The sequence below is a fragment of the Plecotus auritus genome (genome assembly GCF_963455305.1).
Source record: "Plecotus auritus genome assembly, chromosome: 6".
NCBI lineage: Eukaryota > Metazoa > Chordata > Mammalia > Chiroptera > Vespertilionidae > Plecotus > Plecotus auritus.
Genome location: NC_137773.1, coordinates 152,294,280 through 152,313,994, shown reverse-complemented (window position 1 = coordinate 152,313,994; position 19,715 = coordinate 152,294,280). Strand labels below are relative to the sequence as shown.

Here is a 19,715-nt window from a genome sequence, read left to right as displayed (position 1 = left end):
AGAAAATGTTGGAGGACTCTGTGTGACACCAGTTATTACTAACTTTTGGAGATGGAGCCAAGGAAATATGATCTGATTACAAGATAAGGGTTCCCGCAAGAGTGGAGAAAGTAAGCGTAGGTTTGAATGTAGCATTCGTTTTGTCTGGTGCTGTTGCCAGCCAGGCTGAATCCCATGGGGGAAGCAGTGGTGACAGACCCACCAGCTCATTACTTTACCGCCTTGTAATGTTCCCAGGAGGCCTTCTTGGCTCTAACTAGCAATGCTCACAGCCCTCCCACTGGCTGGTAATACACCTGCCATTGTTTCTGGCAGTGGCTTTGTCAACTAAGTCCTGTTCCCTAAGTGGGGTCCAGACCAGAAGCATCAGCATCACCCGAAAACCCATTAGACATGCAGAATCTCAGGCCCAACCCAGACCAACCTCATCCGAATCTGCATTTTCAACCAGTTTCCAGGAGACTCCTGTGCCCGTGCAGATTAGAAACACACATCCAAACTGTCCTCCCCAGGGTGTCTGACTGCCCCGCGCTGAAGGCCTCCAGGTATCCTCCAGCCCATTCTGCTTCCAGCTTTCCCCCCACTTTATCGAGATGTAACTGACATGTAACATCGTGTAAGTGGAAGGTGTGCAGCGTGATGATGTGCTACGGGTATGTGTCGGTCCAGTTTCCGTATATGTGCTGCCGAAGCCAGCACTCTGCTTCCAAGTTAAGCCCATTTCCCACTTCCTTCCAGTTCTCTAAATGCCACACAAATTCGAATTCTTCGCTAGCCTTCATTTTAATTTCCCCTCTGGCTCTTCTGCCATTAGATAACAATAAGGTAGAAAGGAAGGAAAGGGGGAAGTGGGGAAAGAGAAGGAAGAGAAGATCAAAGGAAGGAAGGTGTGAAGGAAGAAAAAGTGGGGAGATAGGCAAGGATGGAGGGAGACCTACAGTACGATTGTGCCATCGTCGTGTTCAAATACACACAAATATATCCCAGTCACCGTTTCCATTTTAAAATAAAGCAGTTTACTTTCAGAAAGTGTTGAAAAGTGTTAATTGGTATAATAATTTGGAGGGCAATTTGGTAATTTCCTTTCAAATTTTTAAAATGAACGTTCTCTTTGATCCAGCAATTGCAGAATTTATCCCATGGAAATACTTGCAAAGATGCCCAAAAAATCTATATCAAAGCTATCTATTGTCGGATTGTTTTAATAGCAAAAAGCTATAAATAGCCCATAGGTATTAATAAGAGTTGTTCTGAAAAATCAACATATATCCTTGCAATGGAATACTATCCTGGCATTAAAGAGAATCGAGGAAGGTCTGTGTGATGAGCTCTCTAGGCTACATAACTGAGAACAGGAAGGTGCCAAGCAATAGGTATGATATGATCCCATTTGTGTCATATTTTATTGTGTGTGTATTTATGAAACAAAGTTAATAACTTACTATATTTATGTCCAATGAAATATTCTACAGCCATATAAACATGATTTGGGCAGAATTTTGAATAAGTTGGGACATTTTTGTAATGTGATGCTACGTTTCAAAGAAAAGCAGGACAGAGTGTCATGGTTTTCCTCCTCCACCTTTCTTGAGCAGTTTCCTATATTATTAAATTTTCAAAAAAAATTAATTTCTCTGTAATATAACTCTTGGGTTCTCAGGTTGTTTGCAACTTTTCCGACTCATATCTAATGTTGACAAACATTTTGTACCTAATCTTGTTTTAAAATTTCAAGTTCTTTTCTAAGATAAATGTCTTAGATAATTGCTGGTTCATAGGATGTGACCCTTGATGTTTATTTGCAAATTTGTAATAGCTTCAATTTTTGTTACTGTGATTGGTTATTAAAAGTAATCATGTAAGCTGACCAGCATGGCTCAGTGGTTGAGTGTCGACCTATGAACCAGGAGGTCATGGTTTGATTCCTGGTCAGGGCATATGCCTGGTTGCAGGCTCAACCCCCAGTGGGGAACATGCAGGAGGCAGCCGATTGATGATTCTCTCTCATCACTGATGTTTCTCTCTCTCTCCCTCTCCCCTCCTCTCTCAAATCCATAAAAATATATTTTTGAAGTAATAATTTACTCAAAAATGTTTTAAATTTGAGTAGGCCATAATGCCTACTATGCACCACGCTCCCTTCAAGGCTCTAGGTACACCATTACGAACAAGACACAGTTCCTACCTTGCTGCTCGAAGTGTGGTCCCAGGCCAGCACATTACACACAGACACACTGTGATGCAATTCGGGCTCTGGGGGGTTTATGCCCAGGGAACCATGGAACACAGCATGCATACAGTATAGTTGTGATAACTAACCAGGAACGGGACTAGATCCTAAACTTGACTTGGACTCTTCCCCTCCCACATCCGAACTAAAGAGCGGTGTTGACTTGATGGGAAACTCTCTTACTGCTCCTACCAGAGTTCAAGTATGAACTGCACATGACTGGAACATGCAAGCAGAAAAGAAGCCCAGTTTGTGTGTCAAGGTCTAGTGCCATTTATCTATTTCACGGGTTCAGAAGGTGAAAAGCCTCCTTCAAGGACACATACGTTCATCCTAAATCTATAACTAAGCCTGACCTTCGAACACCCCATTTCTCCCTGGCTGCTTAGAATAGAAAGATGGTTGTCTAGGCTTCAAAAGTATTTGCTCCAACTTGCAAAAAAAATCTCCAAGGAGAAAAGACAACCAGCCTCCACAAATAGCACTTTCAATTCTCTTAATATTTCTTAGGTCAAAAAATTATAATCTAAAACATTCTAATTAGGATGACTAAATGAAATCGCCATTACTTTACCCTTTGTAACCTGTAAAAGTAGCAATTTCATATGGTTCAACTAAAACCTCCAACTGAATTCTTCTGTTTCTCTGCATGCATATCCCAAGACTACCCATGTATTAGACCCACTCAAAACTCTATTCCACACCAAATGATTTCTGCAATATCTGTTCCAGGTTCAAAGAAAAGAGAAAAATTAACACAGGTTTATGCTTGGCTGTCACTTCCTAATCAGACCGTCAGTAAGGTAAAATCAGAAATCAGTATTTCCCAAATTGGAGAGAAGGCGGTCCCCTGCAGAGAGACTTCTAGCTAATGCAGAATTAGGAGTCAGGAGCAAGCATGGCCAAGCAGACCCATGAACTCACTACCAAACAAACTTTGTAATCTCCACCCAAACAAGGCTGGGATCCTCCTCTGAAGACAAGCATCGTGCTGGGAATGTGTTGTGAATCCAAGATGATCATTAGTACAAATCTGTGTCCCAGGGGCCCAGGGAGAAGAAAAGAAGAGGGGGAGGGGAGGGAGAGAGGGGAAGCAGGAGCTCCAGCCAGAAATCGATGGAGGGCTCCATTTAAACGCATAAAGTAAAAGGTAACTTTAGTCATTCGGGAGAGGGTGCTGGTGTGGGAAATGATGCCTCAGAGCTTGCAGAGCTGGCCTGATCCCATAGAAGCATCTAGATTCTCTGGCCAAAGCTAATTCACAGTTGTAAATGCTTTTCAGAGTCTTGCTAACCACGTCTCATCTGCAGCTCAGGCCAGTGTCTCTCAAACTCTGAAGTGCGTGTGAATCACTTTGGGTCCTGTTAAAAGCAGATGCTGAGCGTCTGCATTTCTAACCAACAGCCACGCTGTGCCTCAGCAGGCCCGGGATCAGACTGGGTGCCGAGGTTTAGTAGGGTGCCCTTCTGATGGCCCCGGTTGTTTTTCTCTAAATCGGCAATCTGATCCTGCGGGTCACAGACAGTGAAAACGAGGCGCTCCACCCAGCTCCCTTCAGTGACCTTGCTCGCTCTCTCCTCATGTGACTCTTCCTGTAGAATGGGTCAGCAAATCCATGTTGCGAGTCCACTGGAGGGCAGAATCTTAGACTTTCTGGTAGGAGGGAACTTGGGAGATCGTCTGATCCAACCCTTTCCCCTGCACCCTCATCCCACCGGTGCCTGAATGTCGGTGCCTGAGGCTCTACTGAGAGAGTCTGCAGTTCTGGGACCTGGGAAAGCAACGGTCCCAGGTTCGATTCCGGTCAAGGGCATGTACCTTGGTTGCGGGCACATCCCCGGTAGGGAGTGTGCAAGAGGCAGCTGATCGATGTTTCTCTCCCATCGATGTTTCTAACTCTCTATCCCTCTCCCTTCCTCTCTGTAAAAAATATATTTAAAAAAAGAAAAAAGAAAGCAACGGGTTTTCCCAGGAGAAGGGCCTCAGGCAACTAACAAACTGGTTGCTCAGAACCACTCCACAAACCTCACTTCGATGCAGGTTTTCTCCTTTGGCTTTGAGACAGGTGACAGTTAAGAAACGCATCCTTTCCAGCTGAAAGGCTTTAGGGGCTTCCCTCCTATCCTGCCCTCTCCCCATAGCAGGTGACAGCACAGCTCAGGCTTGATTTGTCCCCATCTGGTAAGAGGAGGTGTCAGCTTCAATTACTGTCTTGCAAATTCACTTCAGTCCTTTAATGCAATTCACCAGGGAATTCAGTATTGAGTCCCCAATCTCATCTGTTTTTCTGAAGGCATGGACCACATTGGCCTTCCTGGTCTCTGTCTATCTCCTCCATCCCCTTCTCCCTCCATCCTGTCACTCTGGAATGCGGGTGAATATGCTGTGATAAAGCCATCTGTAGTGATCAAGAGAGAGGCACAATAAAGGCAATGTGTGAACATGTTCGAGAGATGAAGTGATGAAATAATCATTTTTTTACTTATGGAGAAACATTTTCATTTGGACATAACATGCTCTAAGTCAGATGTAACGATACGTCAGGAGTTGGGACTCAAAGGAGTGTTTGTGTTCGTTTAATGAATCTGCTCTCTTCTGTCCTTTGTCATTGCTGTAGCGCTGTTCTAGAGTCCAGCAGGTCCTCTCGCCACCGAGGGCCTCCAGCCAGTACATTTCACACCATGTGTGTGACCATAAAATGTAGTGTCCGGACCAGGGTACTTTGGACAGTGGGAAGGGGCAGTATTACGACAGTGTTCCTGTGTCAGGCCTGCACTGAGACTCTCAGCTCAGCCAAGGCCTGGCTGTTCTAACCATGGGCAGTTGGCAATATGGGACCCATGATAGTATGACACTAAAAAATGATTCTGCTTAAGAAAAGCAGCACCAGACAGAATAACATTTTATTCGAGATTACCGCAATAGGGGAGGGAGATTGCACTCAGCTCTGAATATAACAGGGGCAGCTGGGGGTTATAGCCAAAGGGCCGAGTGAGGAGGTGCCTTGATGGAAAGTGACCAGGAAGAACGTGGTTGCGTATGAAGGGTGGGGGCGTTCTTGCTAAGCTGGGCTCTGTGGGTGTTCCTTTGCAACCTCAGGAGCTTCCTGAGTGACATTTGAAACTGGCCCCTATACACAGAGGGCAAGGAGGACCAAAGAAAGAGGTGGACCATTCCAATTGGTAGGTGGCAGTTTTTTATATATATATATATATATATATATATATATATATATATATATACACACACATATATATATATATATATATATATATATATACACACATATATATATATATATATATATATATATATATATATATATTGATTTTTTTTTACAGAGAGGAAGGGAGAGGGATAGAAAGTTAGAAACATCGATGAGAGAGAAACATTGATCAGCTGCCTCCTGCACACCCCCTACCGGGGATGTGCCCACAACCAAGGTACATGCCCTTGACCAGAATCGAACCTGGGACCCTTCAGTCTGCAGGCCGACGCTCTATCCACTGAGCCAAACCAGTTAGGGCAGTGGTTGGCAAACTGCGGCTCACGAGCCACATGCAGCTCGCCATCCGCAGTTTGCCGCTCTGTTGACTAATGAGTTTGCCGACCACTCGTTAGGGCAGTAGGTGGCAGTTTTGATGAGCAAGGAACTTAGGACATTTGTCTTGGTCAGCCATAAGATGAATAGTTTTCCACACCTTCCTGCCAAACTTAAAAGTTTATATACAGCCTGGCTGGCGTGGTTCTGTGGTTGAACATTGATCTGTGAACCAGGAGCTCATGGTTTGATTCCCGGTCAGGATATATGCCTAGGCTGCGGGCTCAATCCCCAGTGTGGGACATGCAGAAGTCAGCCAATGGGTGATTCTCTCTCATCATTGATGTTTCTATCTCTCTCTCCCTTCCCCTTCCTCTCTGAAACCAATAAAAACATATATTTTTTAAAAAGTTTATATAGAGGCCTTAACTGTGTTCAGTTACACATACCATCCAACAACACCTTACTTTCTCAATGGTGAGCCTCCTGGTTACCTTCTCCAACAGTACGCCGAGGATTGCAGGAGAGAATGAGGACTAGTTGAGACGAGGACTCGGGGGCGCCTGACTACCCTTGCTCAAGGAGGGCATCATTGGGGAAGCTCACCAAGTGAAAGGCAGCTTTTAGAATTCACTCTTCTCCAAGGAAACCCATAGTTTCCCAACTGTGAGCACTCATCCTTGCTCTGAGAAATCCTTCCAAACATACTTATGTTCTAATTTATTTTCCTTTTGTGATTTCATTTTCTTCGTGAATACAATTATTTTTATTGTGTTTGATTAGTAAATCTATTTTATCTTCTGATCTTTACTTCTACTCAGCAAATCAGGGGTGAAATTGACTTTTCAACAATGTAGTTTGAATTGATCGAAGGAAGCACAGTTATAGTTTAGCCAGGAAGGACCTCATCCAGTGGTCCCATGTCTGTCATGATGCATTGCTTAGTGGAGCTTAGGGGACAGAAGGAAAAGCAAGGGAATTGGTTTATTTTGTATTTATTTTATATGCATGCCCGTTACGGTGGAGGCCCAGTGTAGTCCCCACTGTCTGTAGCCCAGTGCTCACCACTGGGCAGTCCCCTTTCCCATTGTGAAATCAGTTTCCTTGTCTATAAAACGAAGGTGTTTGATCAGGTGAATTCCTTGGTACTTTTAAAAAATTCCATGATTCTGATTTTTAAACCATTCTACCCCTCTCTGGATTGTATTTTCTTATTATACAATATTCATTTTGAAGCCGTTATAAAGACCAAATATGAGTGATGGTAGATCAATCTGAAAACAAGGCTTAACATAGGACCTATGTCTGAGAAGCTCAGTTTTCCATACATGTTCGTCTGTTGTAGTTTAAGCTATATTAAATCCAAGATGTGCACAAAGAATGTTCACAACAGCCTTTTTAGTAAAAGTGGGTGTGAGGTTAGGGACAGATAGAAACAACATGAAACGTACTTTAGCAGGAGAAATGGTGATGGCATAAAACACAGTGAAAACCAAGGAGCTATAGAAACAAAGGGGACATGTATCAGTTATTTTGAGAAAGAAAAAAAAGGGCAAGGTATGATACCACTTAAAGTGTAAAAACACACAAAGCAATACTACTTATTTCTTAGGGTACATATGTACAATACAGGATTTTTTAAATGTTTGGTGAAGATAAAACACCCGATTCAGGATAGCGGTTACCTTGAGGGATTGCGAGGGGGTTATAATTTGGGAGGGAAATTCATGGAGCTTCAGCCGTATTTGTGAATGCTGGATTCCTTCAACTGGAGTCATTATAAAGTCACTGTATTATGCTTACACTTTTTTTTAATATCTTAAAATATTTTATGACACCCTTATGATAAAGTTGGGAGGGCCATAAAAAGACATGGCACACATTACATTTGTAAACTATAGAAATAGACTCAGCAAGTTGCTATACGCTTTTTGTAATAAAGTCTGACATGCATCTAAAATCTCCTTGTTACCTGCATCGAAATTACAATACACCAAGCAAACAAAACAAAACAAAAACTTCTAGTGTGCACATTGCTGGTCAGATACCAGTCTCTTGAATTGCAATCACTTATGTATATAACCAGCGGCCTGGTGCACCGATTTGTGCACACTGAAAGGAAACCAGATTCGGGCCGACAGTGCCCCAGCAACAACATAACCCAAGGCCGAAGGTGGCATCGCACAGCCCTGAGAGGAACCAGACTCCCTCCCCTCTGGTTCCGGGGTGCGTCACCCCGAGAACCGCCGCTGCCAAGGTACCACAGCTCGGCAGCTCCTGCATTGAGCATCTTCCCCCTGGTGGTCACTGCGCGTCATATGTACCAGACAGTCGGACTGTCGGACGGTCACTTAGCCTTTTATATATATAGATTACTATGGTTATTGATTTAGGTTATTGATTTATAGTTTATGCTACTTTCAAAAGTTTGTGAAAACATATGTGAGTAGCGAGATATAAAATTGAGACTGGATGCCAGATTGACAAATGAACAGTTCACTCCTCAAATAAGCACCAACTTCGCTCCACAGAGGGAGGCGGAGCCAGGCTGGGAAGAGAAGGGGGCAGGCCAGCAGTTAGGGACAAGGGTCCAGGGCTGGCTCACCCCGCTCTGCCATATTCCAATGAGAACTCTGAGGAGTCTGAATGTGAACCTGCCTTCCAGGTGTTTATAAAATTAACTTGTCAAGGTAGGAAGATAGGTCATATTTTATCTAGCAGTTTGTTGGCTTGCTTCATAACTTTCACTATCTGGACAGGTGTGGGCCTCCACTTGCACTTTAGCCACATCCCCGCCACGTTAGAGGCAGGACTACGACTAGCTTTCTCTGCCTTGGGGTTTGTAAAAAAGACGGGGGAGGAGGGGTTCAAAGGACAGGACCCAATGGTCAAACAGGGGCCGATACCAAATTCCACCTAATGAAGGGGTCCCAGCCCGCTTCTCAGCATTCTTTCTCTCTCTCTCTCTCTCTCTCTCTCTCTCTCTCTCTCTCTCTCTCTCTCTCTCTCTCTCTCTCTCTTTCTCCTTCCTCTCCCATCTCCCTGTTTTAGTTTTTTTGTAGCATTGACAAAAATCTAAAATGACCTTGTTTGTTTCTTTACTTCTTTAAAAATCTGTTGTCTTCCCAATGAAACATGAGTTCTGTGATGTCAGAGGTCTGTGGCACCTCCCCGGCACGAGGCTTGTACTAAAAATGTGCTGAATGAAGGCCTCAGGTGCTGCTTTTACCAGGACTGTGCTGGATGCAAAAGTGATGAGGAAAGGTCCTCTGTCCCCAGCGGACTCCAAGTCGAGTGGTGGAACAGAACAGGAAACAAAGGTCCTTTGCCTCAGTTATTACTCCTTGCGTGGTTAATGAACCTGGAAAACAGTCCATATACATATCCAGCCATCGCCGGGGAACTTTTAGTGGTTTGCAGAGCAAATCAGCTCCAAGCAAGGGAGAGAGACTTTTCTGTTCGTTCTTCTAAGCGACAGGGATAAGGGAGCTTTTATTTTATTTTTTTTATAATTTATTTATTTTTTTAATTGTTTGAAGTATTACAAATAGTAGTACATATGTCTCTTTTTTCCCCCCCATTGGCCTCCCCCCAGCCTCCCCTTCCCCCCAGTACCTGCCTTTACCTGGCCGCCCCCCGCCCCCAGTGTCTTTTATCCATTGGTTATGAAGGGAGCTTTTAAACCATGAGAACTAGTAGGAACTCATTCCTTCTCCGTCTCCCCGAAGAGAAATCACCTGTTGTTTTTCTAGGAGGGGAAACGTGGTGAACATTTTCTGTTGTTAAGCTAAACTGTTGTATAGAACGGGGGCTAAAGCCCCTCCCTGCTGCTCTCTGCCTTATTTAGCTCGCACAGCAGACGCGGCATCTGTTGGCCAGTGTTGTCTCGGCTGCTCATTCCCCCCAGGAGCTGAGGGCCTTTGGGGTCACCTCCTCCAAGGCCTTGTTCGTACGGCAGGGCAGCCGGGGCTCTCGGAAGCTGTGGGCAGATGTGCGTTGCTCTCCAGATGGCCCCGGTGTGCACGTGTGAAAGAAGATGGCAGGAACACGGCCCCTTCCACGTAGAACTTCTGTATAAATAAGGTTTGTTTCTTCTCCCTCCGAAATGGAAGAGGTCATTTTTATACAGAGGTGACAGTACAGGCCCCATAAAGCCAATCCATTTGAAATAAGGATGAAAATATCCTAAGAAATACTGAAAACTACACTTGATTGGAGCTTTATCTTGTAAAACATCAACTAAGCATCATAAAAGTGATCTTATACCTGGCAAAATTAGGTTATAATTTCTCTGTGTGCTAATTCTTAGAACAAGCTCTAGGAATTCATATATTTTTAAATAAAATAGTATGACGTTACCATATTTCTTTTTTTTCTTTGGCTTTCAAGGTATCTATTCACTTGTCCAACAAGTATCTGTTGTGTACTTGCTCTGTGCCCGGCACTGGTTCAGGTACGGTTTTGGGTGGGGAGGGAAAAAGTGAAAATAATCCCTGCCCGCAGACCTTCTATCCCAGTGGGGTGATTGACATATCATAAAATATTAGGGAAAAGCAGAGTGTGCTGGGAAGTGACTACTAAGAAGAAAATAGGAAGTGGGGAAAGTGGATAGGCAGTGCAGAATGGAGATAAAGGTTACCCCCTAGTTGCCAAGGGGTGGTCAGGGTCAGTCTCTCTGAGAACACTTGGAGGAGAGGAGTGAGAGAGACACATGCAGATCTGGAGAAAGCACTCTAGTCAGAGGGAACAGCAAGTGCAAAAGCCCTGGGGTGGGGTGGGGTAGGGTGGGGAGGGGTGGGGTGGGGTGTGCCTGGTGTGTTTGAGTAAGCTCCTTGGGCCAGCACAGCTGGAATGAAGTGAGTGAGGGGAGGAAGGGAGGGAGGAGGAGAGACATGGAGGAAGATCACTCAGGATATTGTAGGCCAGTGGAAGGACCTTGATTTCACTCTGATGAGATGGGGAGGCCAGTAGAGGGCTTCGAGCAGAGGAGTGGAGGGATCTGAGTGGTTACTGAGTGGACAACAGACGGAGGAGCATGAGGGTAGAAGCGGGAGACAAACAGCGAGGCTATTGCAGTGAGAGAGCACAGCCGCCTGGACCGGGGGCAGAGGTGGAGGTGGTGAGACTGGGGGGATCCTGGATACATTTTGAAAATGGAGCTGATGGCATTTACTAACTAGTCTTCTTATGGGAAGCACTGGACTACTGGAGTATGAGGACAAAAGGGAACCAAGAAGGACTCGAAGGATTTGGGCCTGAGCCATGTGCAAGGCAGGCACTGACATGAACAGGGATGGGGAGAGCTGCGGCATTCGGGCACTTTGGAGGGAAGATCAGAAATCCAATCGGGCATGACAACTGAGACATTCAAGTGCACATAGCAAGCAGGTAGAATGCTCAGGGCATTCTGTCCAGAGCCCCTGGAAACTTACTTCACAAGCGGCCCCTTTCCCTAAGACAACCCCTTACTTCTCACCGTCCACTAGGAACAAGGCTTAGGGAGAAGCATGAGCTAGGCGCCCGAAAGCAACAAGGTAATACTGTGACTGCCAGGGCTTTTTTTTCTCCCCCAGGAAAAGGGAGGATCTTCTTGAGGTTATTGGGCTTCTCTAATGATGCTCTAAGGAGGCTCTGCTCCTGTCCTTTAGGCTAATAGATAAAGGGTGGGGGGTAGTAGTCAGAGGGTAGGGGTTGATGCTCTAAGGATCTGACTCCCATAGGCAAGGACAACACAAATTGAGGGTCCTTCTACAAAATAACGTGCGTCAGACCTTGGAAAGTGTGAAGGTCATTGAAGGAGACTAGAGAGACATGACAGAGAAACGCAGGATGATTCTGACCTGGATCCTTTTGTTATAAGGGGCATTACTGAGTAATTGCGGAAACCTGAATGTATTACAGAATTAGATGACAGTAATGTATTAGTGTTCTTTTTTTATTTTCATGGCTGTTTTGTGATTATGTAAGAAAGTGACTTTATTTGTAGAAAATACAAAGTATGGGGCGTGGAGAGGGCCATCAAATCACTGACTTATTCTCAAAAGGCTCATGGGAAAAAAGAGTTCTTTGTGCTGTAACTGTAACTCTTCTATAAGAGTGAGATTGTTTCAAATTTAAAATAATATTTAAAATGTGAGGACGTTTTTCTATGACATCCTTCTAGACCTGAGCCCGAAGGGGGAGAGGGCACACAGAGCAGCCAGTAACTGATGGCGAATAAATATATGTGATAAAATGTGTTGTTTGCAAATAAAAAGTAAGCAGGACAGGAATTGGGAGGATGAGAGATGAGTTTGGAGGAATAAGCGGGCGGCGGGGGAGAGAGAAAGTGCTCTCTTGTGGTTTAATGGAGTCTTCAGGTGGGGAGTCAGCCACCTGCACACTGGGGATTTGCTCCGGGCAGATGGAGCATCTTCAGAGCCCGGGGGAGGCTTCCTCCAACTCCTGCGTTTGCCTTGGGTCTGGGCAGGGCAGTGGTCCAGCACAGAGAGCGCTGGCCTGGAAATGCAGCGTCCCGTGAAGACGTTAGAGCAGGAGGGTAAGGTTGACAAAGCATAGGAGCCCAGGAAGAAAACGATGACAAAGAAAGAAAGTACGAGCTCTCTTCATTTGAAAATGTAAGTGCTTTTTATTTGCGATACCCACCTAACTAAAGGGGTAGCTCCTGTCCCTTCCTCATCTCTCCCCCTCCCTTTGAAAAAGCGAACTTAGGATAAGCCTTCTTTAATTTGATGAGCACTCCCCTCTCTTCTCAAATCTTAGATAACATCCAGAGAGCCCCCTTAAGTAGAATTGTCTGTTTCAGGATTCCCAGAATACTCATTGCAGAATTCTTACAGCAAGTTTCCCGAGTGTCAGAATAAATTTACACTGCGATATTACAGTGCTAGAACACTATCACTCTTCTTTTGAGTCTGTTTATAGCATGCCTGATTTCTCCATTGACCCGTAATTTACTTGGAATAAGCAAATCTGAAAACGCGGTAATGTTTAATCCATATCCTTGTTACAGTTTTCTATCAATCGTACTGTGGTCTGAAATGTGTTGACACTTGAACTGGTGTCTGGTTTGTGGTCAGTTTTTGTAAATGTTTCAAGAGAGGGTGAGTTCTCTAATCACCAAGGAAGGAGAAGGTCCTATATATGTCTATTCAGTTTAGCTTTATAAGTGTATTCAGATTTTCTACAGTACTACTAATTTTTCAAATGTTCACCTACAACAGCGGAGCAAGGAGCACTGAAATCCTGCATTGTGAGGCATATCTGACTGTTTCTCCCTCTGGTGCTTTATGTATTTTGATTGTACTTTATTAGTTGCATGCTAATTATGAATTCTTATTTCTTCCTGGTGAATTGAACTGTTTTTATTATCTGGTGACATTCTTTGTCCTAATAACACTTATTTTTTTTTAAACAGATTTTTTAAAATATATTTTATTGATATTTTACAGAGAGGAAGGGAGAGGGATAGAGAGTTAGAAACATCGATGAGAGAGAAACATTGATCAGCCGCCTCCTGCACACCCCCTACTGGGGATGTGCCCGCAACCAAGGTACATGCCCTTGACCGGAATCGAACCCGGGACCCTTCAGTCCGCAGGCCGACGCTCTATCCACTGAGCCAAACCGGTTTCGGCCAACACTTATTTTCTTAGTCTATTTTGTCTCACGTCGATTTATCTACTCCCAGATTTCTTTTGTTTATTACCTGCCTGGCATATCTTTGTGTGTTTGTTTATTCTCAAAGCTCAGTGCTCTGTGTTTTAGGTGTGTGTCCTATAAGCAATATCTAGCTGGGTTTTGTTTTTAATCAGTGACTTTATCTATGTTTATTGATCATGAACAACGGAGGGTGCGTAGGTCAGGAATAAAATAACCCTTTCAGGAATGGTTCGCTTTCACGGTAACACTCAAGATTCTGCTGCCCGACGTGGACAGAGCAGAGGCAAGCACCGGGCCAGTCGCAGGTCCCCTCTTGGGGCTGTCGCATGTCGCCCTGGCATCCACAGTGCAGTGTGTGTACAGATCTGTGGACAGTGCGGATCTGGAGAGAGATCTGTTCTGTCTTTGCCCAGCAGATGCACAGGCAGCCACGTGAAATACAGGGCATGGAGAGAAGGGGTAGAGACTCCATCCTTAATAAAGATTCCTGGCGCCTGTTAGCACCAAATGATCGTTCAGACAGCAGTATTAAGGGAAAATACATTGCTCCATTCTATTCCTGCAGTGGCTCATACATATTTGATGTGCAGGGATTTCTTATATTCTGTAAAATCACTTTCAAGGTTTTTTTAAACTGTGCCTGAAGAATATTTAAACTGTGCCTGAAGAATAATCTGTGTTCTCTTAATGCTTTCTTCTAAACTAGGTTTTCATGATTATTTCTACGAAATGACTTTTTTTTTTTTTTACTCCCACTGTGCCACTGGCCTTCCTGTGTCATTTGTTTTTCTAATTCAGCCAGAGAAGATAAAAATATTTAAAATAGTTTCTTAACCAGACATAGAACTGAAAAATTGCTTGATGCTTCCAGTTAAACCAAAATAGGATAACTGTGCAATTCACCACTGAGAACGCGGCAGTGATGTGCATGATAGTAAAACAGAGGCTATTTAAGTGTCTGATAGGTGGCAGGTAGTCTGCTGATGGGGAGTGTGTGTGTGTGTGTGTGTGTGTGTGTGTGTGTGTGTGAGAGAGAGAGAGAGAGAGAGAGAGAGAGAGAGAGAGAGAGAGAGATCTCCACTTAAATATGAAAATGTAAGGCTCAGAGAGCCTAAGTAGTTGGCCCAAGATCACACAGCCAGTGAAGGGTTGAGCCGACTCACTTTCAATCTCTCTGAATTCCTCATGGTGAAAGGAGTGAGTCCTGGCGCGGAATTACTGGAATCCATATCTCAGCTCACCATTTAAAAACTATGTGGCAATGGGCAAGTTATTTGGTTTTTATTTTTTTATTTTCCAGTTTTAGTGGGAAATATTTGCTATATATCACCGTATAAGTGTGAGGTATACAGCATGATGGTTTGATTTACATATGTGGTGAAATGATTACCACAGTAGGTTAGTTAATGCCCATCACCTCATATAGATACAATAAAAAGACAAGAAAAAAACTTCTTGTGATGAGACATCTTAGGATCTGTTCTCTTACAACTTCTTTTTTTATGCTTATTTTCCAGATTGTTTATTTGAAAAACAATATGATGGCAGTTATTTTTTAAATTTTTCTTTCATCTTTTTTAATTTAAATTTTTTTTTTTTCAATTACAGGTGACATTCAATAATAAGTTTGTTTCAAGTATACAGCATAGTGATTTGGGCAGTTATTTAATACCCTCTTATATCTCAGTTTTCTCATCTGTAAGTTAGGAGTAACAACATCTATCCACAGGGCCTTCATGAGGATTTAATGGGATGATGTGAGGAGATGCCGGAAGTAGGGCCTGGCCCATAGAGGAAGCTCAGAAACTCTTAGTTATTGTGGTTTCGGGGGACATGCGGGCTTCTCTATCACCAGTGGCTGACATTACTAGTCCAACTCCAGGGTTTCTTTAATGTTACGATCAAATGGTCTCACCCTCTTCTTCATGTGTCTCACTCACATGCCACACTGGCTCACCGATTCCCCAGAACTCCCACTGTGGCTGCCACCTGGCTTCCCTCCGGTTGTTATGGCCCAAATTCGATGGCACCGCCTCCTCCAGAGGGCATTCTCTGGTTTTCCCCGCTGTGAACTTTCCTGGCACTTTGTTTTTCTCAGGATGGCTGTGTGGGGTCATTCCTTCATTCCTGAGCACCTTCTGCATGCCTGGTGCTGTTCTGGTCCCTGGGTCCCTCCCTCATGGAAGTTGTATGCTCATCAGGGGAGTGGGAGAGATACACAAATCTCCACACAAGAAATAGAAGAAAAAGACCAGAGAGTTATTAGTGCTGTGCATATAGTTAAGGTGGTGTAGCTGAGGTGACTAGGAATGGGAGGCATCCTGGTTCAGTCCCGATAGTCTCCTGGCAGAAGGTGAGAAACCTACTCAAGCTGGACGGTGCGGGGCCCTGGGGTGGTGGTCTCTCCAGCACCCGAAGCTCCAGTCCCCTGTGTTTGAGTTTAAGCTCCATCACCAACCAGCTGTGTGAGTTTTTAAAAGTCAACCTACTTATCTGTAAAATTAAGATAAATGTTCAATTCATTGCCTAGTTCTCAAGGATCATTGGAGATAATGAACATAAAAACCTTTTGCAAACTCTAAAGTGCTATAAAATGTTAAAGTTTAAAATGTATATAGCTTGCATTATAATTACTAGTCTCTAAACTAGAGCAGGATCAATTACTTATTCTTCTTTTTATCTGCACACACATTCTGGAGATTACAAGGTTGAATTGTACTGCACAATAAGAGCTTAAGAAATGTATCAAAGAGTCTCTGATTAGTGCCTTCAATGTTATTGTCAGACACATTGCCAGCATTACTGTCTAGTAGCAATGCTTTAAAAATTCTGAAGAAAAAAAAATCCAAAACCTAATTGTGTGTTTTGTTTTGTTTTTTTCACCAAATCCATTGACATGAAGAATAAAGAAGCATTTTTCCAAGGGTAAAGTAATAAAAGTATTTATACCTTTTGACCTAATAATTTCATTCTCACACAATTTTTTATCGTTTAATCAAGCTCGACATATATATAGAAAAGTGCAGAGATCACAGGTACAAGCATGACTTTTCACAGAGTGAACACACATGTAATTAATCTCACTCCTAGAAATGGAGCCAGAAAATACTTCCCGAAACGAAAAAGCTGTGTTTCTGAAGACAGTCACACGGTGTTCCAGGGCAAAGCTAAATGTTCAGTGGAGGACTGATGAGGTCAATGTTGGCACATAAATTTTGAACTGTCTACCCAAATTCATAACACTCAAATGCCCTTTAGTCAGGCAGGGTGGGTGGGGGGCGGAAATCTGAGAAGCAGCCTAGTATGAGCTGATAAGGAAGGAAGGAGGTGAGCAAAGGGCAGTAAAACAATGGAGAGTGCAGAGTGCGGGCCCTGCCGCGGGACTAACCGGTTTGGCTCAGTGGATAGAGCGTCGTCCTGCAGACTCAAGGGTCCCATGTTCGATTCTGGTCAAGGCCGTGTACCTTGGTTGCAGGTACATCCCTACTGGATGTGCAGGAGGCAGCTGATCGATGTTTCTCTTTCATCGATGTTTCTAACACTCTATCCCTCTCCCTTCCTCTCTGTAAAAAATCAATAAAATATATTTTTTTAAAAAAATAAAATGTCCCAAAATAATAATCAGCAGAAGGAAAGAAAACATGATGCTGATCGAACAAAGTATGTCATGGCCACGTTTTGCCGTAGACCTTCAGTGTTTGACCCTAGCTGGAGACAGGGGAAAACAGAGGCAAGATAAATGCCCTAGGTTGGGCAATATGGTTGTAACAGGGGACAGCTGACAGCTGCAGATGGACAGGGACTGGAGGCAGGTACAGAAGAGTGAACACTGGCCTTGCTGGGAACTTGCCCAAATCACCTGAGCCTCAGTTTCTTCTTCTGTAAAATAGGGATTTAAAAAAAAACAAAAAAAAAAACACCCCTCACACAGCTGTTGTAAAGGCTCAGTGCATAGAAAAGTGCCTATAATTCATAGAACAGTTTCTTTCTCATTATTTTAGTCTCATTATTTCTCTATTTCCTATCCCACCGTCTTCTCCCCCCATTTCCTGACCCAGCCACACTGGCTTCTCCGTGTTTCTCTGACACATTTTAGCCTCAGGTCCCAGGTCTGTCTCCCTCTAGTACTGGCCTCAGCGGACACCTCCTCAGCGAGGATCGCCCTGCCCCTCACCTTCCTCCATCCCTCACCCTGTTTTATTCCCCAGTGCCCTCAGCACCGCCTGCCCTTGTATTGTGAATATATCTTTAAATTCATCTGTTTAGTCTCTACCCTGGAAGATAAGCTCCATGGAGGTAGGGGTTTGCCTCACTTGTTTTATGCTGTGTCACGGAGCCTAGAAGGGTCCCTGAACATACCAAACATTCAGGAAATATTTGTTGAATATTGTGAAATGTTCAAGCTGGAGAAACCACATGCTATTCCACCCCCCACCCCCCCCCCCCGCCCCGTTTTTTTTCCAAATCCCAGGGCTACCATGTGATTTGTGTAACTCATCATTTGAAAGTACATTTCCTGCAGGTGACCTCCCTGGGTAACTCCTCTTTGTCTTTCCTTGCTCTGTGGCAGATCCGCCGTGCAGAAGCTGGGAGCAGAAGTGTTTGAGGAGGTCTATCACTACCTCAAGAGGGCCCGGCGGCAGAGAGCCTGCGAAGCGGAGGTCAGGGCGTCTCTAGAGAAAGTGGTGCCTCGTGCCAGCGACTGTTTTGAAGTCGACCAGCTCCTCTACTTTGAGGAGCAGTTGCTGATCACAATGGGAGAAGGGCCCTCACTTCAGAACCATCACAAACAGCTGCCAAAAGCAAGCAAGTTCAAGGGGACACATTGCTGTGAAAATCCATCCGACACCTAAGCTGGACTCTATTGTGGGAGCTGGGTACATAGATGGAGCCCCATCTTTACTTTTAATTCCTGAGCCAAAGGGAGGCAGAGTAGCAGACACACAGGTCTGCCTGTACTCGGAGTCCTGGGCCAGTCAATGTTGTTCCGTCTACACTCTGAGATGCCCATACAGATCTAGTTTGGCTTCCTGAAATGAATTCCCACAAGTGTGCCCTTGGGGCTTCCACGGGGGTTGGACCCCCTGAGCGTGGCCTGGGAGGAGCCCGCTGCTCTTTACCATTTCCACCTGGAGGACAGACTCTGTGCCTCTGCCTGGTCTCTGGGAACTGTGGCCAGCCTGCCCTTGAGGGCTGTTGGACACTGGCCTCTGACACACTGAGCCGCTGCCCAGGAGTCAGACATGCCTGTCTCAGGGGACCTGTTTTGGGTCCACTTTTGTCTTTCCATAGGCCAACAAGCAAGAAGTGCCTAGGTATAGGGACCTGGGTAAAACACCTAAAAAGTGCTTCTCTCCTATAATTTATTCCCCAGACTCACCCATGGAGTACTGAAGTCTCTTATTCTTAATAAGTAGATTTTCCATTCAAATAAATAAAATAAATCACCTGTTTTAGCTTTTCTTTGTCTAGAAGTATCTTGTTGAATGTAATATAGCTACCTAATGATAATTATTACTTAGATCAGGCAACATTTGGTTTATTGGAAGCCCATTATATACCAGTCCTGTGCTTATTACTGTAAGGACCTATTGGATCTTTTCAATAGAAGAGAGAGAGAGAGAGAGAGAGAGATTATTGCATTTTACAGCTGAGGATGCTGGAGTCGGGTAACCTGCTTGGAGAAGCTGAGCTGGGATTACACCCCAGATATGTGATTCTAGGACCCATATTCTTAACCACTATGCATGTGAGTTTTTAAGTGGGGACATAGACACATTTAAAGATATTGTTCAGGGAACAATACCATGGGTTTTAATATATGTTAGAGGGGAGGAAAGACTTCCTCTACCCTCTTAAGTTCTGTGGCTGGGGCCTACAAATTAAACTGACAAAAGACAGATTCACAGAAGAAAAGGTATACAGATCTTATTTAATATTTCCACATGGCACAGGGGGCTTTCTAGAAAGAAGTGAAAAACCCAAGAAAGTGGTTAGGCCTGAGAGCTTATATACCATTTTGACAAAAAGCAATAAATTTGTGGAGAAGTGACTAGACAAAAGAAAAGGGATTTGAACTCCTAAGAGGGTTAAATTGTGGGAAAGTGACTAGGAAATATAGGGGAAACTAATGGAAGATAAGGGTTATTTTGATAGGTTTATTTTTATAGATCCATCGTGGCATTGATACCCAGGCTCCAGTGGCAAGAATGTTCTCTTCCGGGCCCAGGGAGGGCACTTTTCTCATGGGAAATTTATGGTTTTAGGTGGAAAGGGAGAAGA

General features: G+C 44.1%; 1 protein-coding gene across 4 annotated transcripts in view; it reads left to right on the top strand.

Annotated features, from left to right (window-relative positions):
- The window catches only part of NEK11 (NIMA related kinase 11), a 177,354-nt gene extending 158,465 nt beyond the window's left edge, over nt 1-18,889 (top strand). For 2 of the 4 annotated variants that reach the window (XM_080672738.1, XM_080672739.1), the window contains one exon: nt 18,004-18,889. In XM_080672738.1, the coding sequence (XP_080528864.1) occupies nt 18,004-18,286 (283 nt within the window). In that variant the 3' untranslated portion in view covers nt 18,287-18,889. Of the gene's footprint in view, nt 1-16,335; nt 16,359-18,003 lie in introns of all 4 variants that reach the window. The other 2 variants (XM_080672740.1, XM_080672741.1) reach the window with 2 other exon arrangements.
- Nucleotides 18,890-19,715: the final 826 nt, after the last annotated feature.